This window comes from Morus notabilis, unplaced genomic scaffold (genome assembly GCF_000414095.1).
Source record: "Morus notabilis unplaced genomic scaffold, ASM41409v2 Scaffold20, whole genome shotgun sequence".
In the NCBI taxonomy this organism is placed as follows: domain Eukaryota; kingdom Viridiplantae; phylum Streptophyta; class Magnoliopsida; order Rosales; family Moraceae; genus Morus; species Morus notabilis.
The window spans coordinates 125,672-132,878 of NW_010362037.1; the positions used below are offsets into that span (position 1 = coordinate 125,672).

The following is a 7,207-nucleotide window of genomic DNA, read 5'->3' on the forward strand; positions in this document are numbered from 1 at the left end:
TTAGGGACAAGCAAACAAATTAATGGACCCATGGCTTTATTCTCAGCTTCTCTGGTTTTATAACTCTGAAAGACATGCATGAACCATCTAAAACCGAAACAAAATAGAATTTGTAATGATTTATTTTATTTTGTCTTGTAAAAGAGAGAAAGGCATAATCTATAATATCATATCGATAGACAAGTTAATGGTAGGGTACCCAATTCTAATAAAATAAAATATTCAAAATTGAACTGAAAATCTAACGATATAAAAATGTTTGTACAAAAAGAAAAATGATATTCATCCCATAACAATAAATCCTCATAAAAATGAGATTCACTTTCTGTAAGTATCCGGATTTAACTCCATGAGATGAATAAGAGTGCTTGTAGGAGATAGAAAAAAAAAAAAAATCATTTTCTGGGATGACAAGAGCTAGTTTGAGGCTTTGAGCTCGTGACTTGTAGCTAATGGGCTTGAGCTCTAGCTTTGCTTGCTTCGCCGTATTGAGTGAAAAGGCGTTTGATACACACAACAAGGTATAAGGGTGATTAGTTAGTTCTAGTTTTATCGGGCAAGGTAAACATATTTTTACCACCCTACAGCAAGATCCCCTAATAAAATCTTTTTCCCAACACTTGGTTTAATGCCGAGGCATAAACTTCCTGGCGATAAAACATATATTAATATTTACGGTTTAGTGTGTTTTGAAATAAGCACAGATATAAATCAGAATTTGAAATCTTTTATCTAAACCCTTTGTGCTATAGATCAAGCCCTTTTCAATTATCACTTATATATTCCAGCTAGAAATCAACACTTTAACTGCCAACAATCTTGAAAAGTTCAACCTTCAAAATATTAGTATAATTCTAATACATTAAAGTGTCAAACATACCTGTGTGTGTCTGAATAATATATTAGGCGCGATTGAAACTCGTTTTAAAATGATTTTATTTTTTGTATGTTCAATCTCAGACAGAAATCATTTTTGAAAATGCGTTTGATAATTTTATCAAGAGATTGTTTTCAGTGTAAAAAACTTATTAATGTTTCTCTCTCTCTCTCTGCTCGAGAGAGGAGAAAACGAAAATAAAAAATAAAAAAACGACTAAAAGTCATTTTTCATTTCTCTCTCATTTTACACTAAACTAAAAAATCGTTTTCATTTCTGTTTTTTTATCTTTATTACACCAAACACCGTTTTCATTTTTTCTTTATCGAAAAACGTGAAAAATAAAAACGGGATCAATTCTAAACACGGCTGTTGTGTCCCTCGAAAGGGTAAAGGCCCTTAGATGACAGATCATTCTAGGGATTATTAGGTGGTTTTCTTCGATCTGTCCTCATCTGCATGGGCCATTGAAACCCCTTATTAATTAGGATTCAAAGTACCTGCCTAGTCCTTCGAACATACTTTGACTATTCATTATGGAGTTTTTCATATTAGGTCCACAAGCACAAAAGTACTAATAGTGGCAATAAGGAACGATCGCTCCGTGACTCTCTCTCCATCCGTTAGAGATTTGGTTTTTTGAATAAGTTATTTATTCTTTAGAATATAGTAAGATTATGTGTTTGATGTGCACAAACTTTTTGTGCATTATTGACGAGAGCATGGACAAGTCTCCTTTTCATTAGACTAGTAATTTCAGAAATGTAGCATTGAGTAGGAGTATGAAGACACCAGTACTTATCCCTAATTAAGTGGAAAAAAAATTAAAATCTACATTGCCAACATCTCCAACTATCCGTGCCATTCAACGTTTTAAATACGAAGAATGAATCTCAAGTGTGAAAACGATTGATCGTATATGACCTAGATTCATTGGTTGTCACTATGATTACTTATATAGATACATGAAAGTGATCCACAATGCTTGATATAATTAAGTATGTTTGTCTTCCACCACCACCCACAAAGAAAAGGTACAATGATACAAAGAAAGTCTCTAATTATTCTGATTATGATTAACCGAAACTACAAATAATTCTTGGGAAATTCCACAACGTGAAGTCCTTCAAATAATATCATTGGTTTTCATTTACAACTCTTCTTTTTCACAAACAAATAAACAATAAAATAAAATTACAAGCATGAAAAACAGAGTACTCTGCGTGGGAAAAGTGTTGCAAAGGCATTGATCAGTGGAAGCTTTGAGAAAATCCTCCATACACTTCTCTTCCAAACTTCTGATTCACATGTACTGCGTTTGTCCCTTGAGTCATAAGCGCATTTCTGACCTGTTTTTCAGTTTCAAAGGTGGGAATTGCATGGCGTTAAGAGAGTTTTAAAAACAAAAAACATCATGAAGATGTAAAAAGAAGTACCTGAATTGCGTTGGTAGTATCCGTATTCGCCGAACTAAAATCGTAGTACATACTTGCTGCAGAAAGCTTCATGGATAGAAACTTTAAAATTGGAAAAGAAATATTTACTTTTAGTTTCAAGCAACAAAAACATATGGAATATATATATATATATATATATTTCCAGTTTCTTGTAGTTTAAACTTATTACCTCAATCTGATTCTGAAGTGATTGAACATAACTGATAACCACATCCAACATTACTGCCATTCCCATTGTCTGCTTGAAGAAATATATATGTATATATGTTATAGTTATTGATTAATTGTCATATCATTTACAAGTCTTGGGCAACAGATTAAAGTAATTCTTACCTTGTAACATCCTGGAACCAGAGTTTGAAGGCATTTTAACCTCTCGTTTATTTTCTTTCTTCTTACCTATTTTGAGCAAATCACTAGCTAATTAATCATGCATAAACTCGTGTATTACGCTCCGTTAAACACGATTACAAAAGGCATTTAAGAAGGGATTTTAAGAAAAAGAAAGAAAATATTATTTGATGGAACATGTATAGAGTAGTATACCCTTTCTGCCAAGCTGTGGCTATCAGTAGCTTGGCCTCTCTTTGCTCTTACGTGAATAACTTCTTCAGTATTGTTGGCGTCTTTGGAACGGTCTCTCTTTCTCTTTGTTCCTCCTTTGCTCTGCCAAGTACATATATCAACATCAACAGCAAACAATTTCAAATATTACAAATTACCCCCACATAGACAGAAAGATCAATTAATTAACTAGAAACTATTAGCAAAATAAAAATAATCATGTACCTTTTCTTTGTTGTCTGGAAGGTGAAGATTATCAGCAGCGAGCGACATGGAATGATGATCAACTAGGACAATATTTGGATGATTGGAATTGGGAAAGCTTTGAGTTTTTTGAGTGAAGTTCATGGGGAGACGAGTTTGCTGTTGTTGTTGATAAGAGAAAGTATAATCACAAGAGAAACCCATATATATGATGTGATTTATTATATACTTGAGGTGAGATTTCCTAATGCATTTATAAACTAAGATTGTCTTTAAGAATGAGCTCCATACATATTGGAGTCCAAATCTAAGGATTTTGAGGCTTTTTGTAATTGGTAAACTGATCATCAAGCATTTATTAGAGACAAAATCACCTAATTGATCATGTTTATATAAAAATAATAATAGAATGTGAGGGGGCTATGCTTCGTTCAGTTGTACACGCATTCTCAATTTCTCATTTCACTTATTATAAGTTGACTTATAAGATATATTAATTAATTTATATCTTCAATTATCTATCCTCATTTAGTTTTACGTGGGACATCTAAAAGTTTTATATAGAAATAAACAGAAAAAGAAAAGAAATGCGGTGGAAAGTTCAAGAACCATTGATGTTTCGGGACTCGCCTTAGCTAAGAAATTAATTCTTGAAAACTAAATGAAATCAATTATTAGACTCAACTCATTAATTCGGTTGATTCATCTTTCAATATATACTTTTTTTCTTTTGAGGGGATTGATCTTTCACTTCTAATCAGAAATTTGTCCTTATTTTTGATGTTTGAATCATCAACTTTTGTCGTGTACTGAATTTTGTGTAACTTCATTTGTTGTTTTAGCTGTTTAGAAGCTTAAGCACGTTATTCCTTCTCTGCAAGCATTAATCTCCATTTCTGTCCCTGCATAAAATTCAAAACATAATCATTCATATATTGACACCACATAAACATTGAAAGCTATATATATATATATATTCTTCTCGATTAGATTTTGAATTTGATTAACTATCATTAGAGGCGTACGGATAATTCATTTTGTGAGGAATTTATATATTTTGCTAGAATTAAGAGTATAAATAACGCTTTTCCTTCTCCAAACCTTGATATTATTTTGAAACAGTTATATAATTGGACCCAAAACATCTTGATAGACGTAACACTAGTTATCCAATTAGAAAAGAAAACAGAACTATTGACAAACAATGCTTTCTCTTCTTCAAACCAAGCCAAAACATGTCATGTTATGATTGAAAAAACGTAACCCGATGCCGGTGCTTATTTATTCTTTTCCCTTATTTTTGAGGGGATTGATCTTTCATGCTTAGATTTCTTAGGCTTTCATTTTTCATTCCAACTTTCTCAATTCAATCAATGCTAATTACAGCAAAATATGTTGAAAAAGAATCGTTGACTCATGATCTCGAAATGGAAATCAATCTTCACTTCTCTATATATAAAAGAGTAGTTATATTTACACCTTAAAAATTTATTAACACCCCCACCAGATAATACTCCTCTAATAAAAATTTGAAAAATCTATCATTTTATAAATATAATTTTCATAATATACCTAATTCAACCCTCTCATACCCCACTTAATTTTAATCTTGATTTGATTCATAAAATAATATTATATCTTTATATTATTAATGTTATATTTCCTTTTTAAACATCTTGCAATTCTATTTACCTTTCATAAAAAAAAAATCCATTTACCTTTATTTATTAATTGTCTTTGTCTTTCCCTCCTCTTCCTCCTCCTTTGAAAACCACAATTTCCATATGCAACAACGTTATTCACCAAGTGTATGTATGACCTCAACCAAAATGGAAAGAAATCCATATATAATTATGCAGATTGTGAATTGATATCTTTTTTGCATTTGTTGGCTCTTTAAGAGACATCTCTCTCTCTCTCTCTCTCTCTCTCTCTCTCTCTCTCTCTCTCTCTCTCTCTCTCTCTCTCTCTCTCTCTCTCTCTCTCTCTCTCTCTCTCTCTCTCTCTCTCTCTCTCTCTCTCTCTCTCTCTCTCTCTCTCTCTCTCTCTCTCTCTCTCTCTCTCTCTCTCTCTCTCTCTCTCTCTCTCTCTTGTTTCAATCAGAACCTCCATTGAAATTGTTAAAGAATTTGATGGAGAAAATTTTAGAGTTTATAAAGATGAAATTAGCTTAAACCAGAAATCTGGGGGTATATATTTTTTATTGCTTGAAAATTACTTTCTAATTATAGTTAATTAATGTGGGTGTATACTCTTTTATTTTTTTTTAAATACAATTTTCATTTATAGTTAATGTGGGGGTATATTTATGGGTTTTGATATAATTTTAATATAAGATAAAACTATAATATACATAAATTATAATTTAGTGGGTGTATTAATAAATTTTTAGGTGCAAATATAACTACCCATATATAAATTTCCAATTTCCAGTATAGTATAACCCCATACCAAACTGTTGACAACAACAACAACAACAAAAAAAAATAAAATAAAAAATAAAAAATAATAATAATTTCAGGGTAACTCTATTTATGGCGTTTGTCGGCAAAAAGAAGAAATAAAAATATAACGGCCGTCTTTATCCAAATTGTTTGACAATGAATCATTTATAATTTAGACACTAGGTGTTTTTATTTATGCTAAGGAAATATTTGCAAAAAGACAAGTGAAGCTTGTAGAAGTAGCTATATATATTCAGATATGAATCATCAGTTACTCCGAATTAAATACATAAGAGACATGACAAAATGGTTTAAGAACTTGTCAAGATCTATAATTGGCTCTGTGTGATTAATAAGATGTTGTCAAGTGAAGTAGAAATTATGGTCCCAACAAAAAAGTGAAAGTTTCTTCGGAGTATTCATAAAAGATTATAAAACATAAACCATGAATGTATAATCTGAAGCTATAAATCATCTTAATTTACAAGTTCATAACAATTTATACGTGACAAAAAAAAAAAGAAAAAAAGAAGAAGCCCTAAAATAGAGTGTTTCTCATGATATCAAAAGCTCTAAGCTCTAGTTCAGATGGTGTTTTTCTAAGAGTCGCCAATCTTTTTATTGGATGAATCGGACTGCTTATTTTAGTTTATTAGGCTATGATACCATGTAGAAATTAGACTTTCTAAGAGCTTAGAGTACTATCACATATCTTGCCTGCCGTGTCAAGAGTAAATATTATTGGTTAGCTCTAAGTGTTCTGTAATCCGTTAGAGCAGATTAGATTGTTTTGGAAAGTTAGATGGCCCGTATTAGCTGTGATCAGTTTACACTTTGTATGTTTTCTTTTGGTAGATTTAACAAGTTGGAACTAGTTTATAAGGCGCTTAGATCAGTTTTACTATTTAAGCAACTCTACTCTCAGATTCAGTAGTGAGAAATATTCGGATATCTTCTCATCACCATTTCGATCGTGTTCAACTTTCTTTAGAAACCTAATCCATACTGTACCAGATTTGACGTGTGTCCTTTCTTATGTTTGTCTGTGTCTAAGGTACAATATACACATATACATACATAGGTACAATACGTACAATCTAAACACACCGTCACCGACACATTATAAAGATGCATACATATTTGTGTTAAAGAGTATTTGAGCCTAAATTAGTTGTATAGACAGTTCTAGTTTTAGATTTCAAAACTCTTTTGAGTCTTCAATGAAATCCATATTTTGGGCGTAGACGATCATTTGTATTCCTAGTTTTAGTAAGGAATTCTAAAGGTACTTGTAAACCACTTTAAATTAGTTCTTAGATTATTAGATACATGAGGAGGATAGAGAGGACTCCTTTATTGACACTTATATATAGAAAATTATGCATTTGAATTAGGCGTTTATAGGTAAATTGTGGGGAGAATATTGAAAAAAAAAAAAAAAAAAAAAAAACAGGTTGAACCTCTTATTCAATAGCTTTTTCAAAAATCAGTTTCGAGTCAAACTACTTACACATCAGTAGGCAAAATCAGTGTTTTACAGCTTACAATTATGATGTTCTGCGTATTAGTGTTGGGGTAAAAACTCACCTCGTACCCATATAACAGAAAATAAACTAAAATGGATCATATTAATATATACACAAAAAAGATAGAAATTTACA

At 31.3% G+C, this 7,207-nt stretch overlaps 1 protein-coding gene across 2 annotated transcripts; it reads right to left on the reverse strand.

Annotated features, from left to right (window-relative positions):
• Positions 1 to 1,917: 1,917 nt before the first annotated feature.
• LOC21398535 (transcription factor bHLH75) lies at positions 1,918 to 3,442 on the reverse strand. 2 transcript variants are annotated; one of them, XM_024167495.1, is made up of 6 exons: positions 3,124 to 3,442; positions 2,881 to 3,000; positions 2,668 to 2,733; positions 2,504 to 2,572; positions 2,314 to 2,379; positions 1,918 to 2,226 (listed from the first exon to the last, which is right to left on the reverse strand). In XM_024167495.1, the coding sequence occupies exons 1-6, from the start codon at positions 3,304 to 3,306 to the stop codon at positions 2,128 to 2,130; spliced, it is 603 nt and encodes a 200-aa protein (XP_024023263.1). In that variant the 5' UTR covers positions 3,307 to 3,442; the 3' UTR covers positions 1,918 to 2,127. The 2 variants fall into 2 exon arrangements, with proteins under 2 accessions (XP_024023263.1, XP_010099250.2); XM_010100948.2 differs by having other exon boundaries at positions 2,314 to 2,394.
• Positions 3,443 to 7,207: the final 3,765 nt, after the last annotated feature.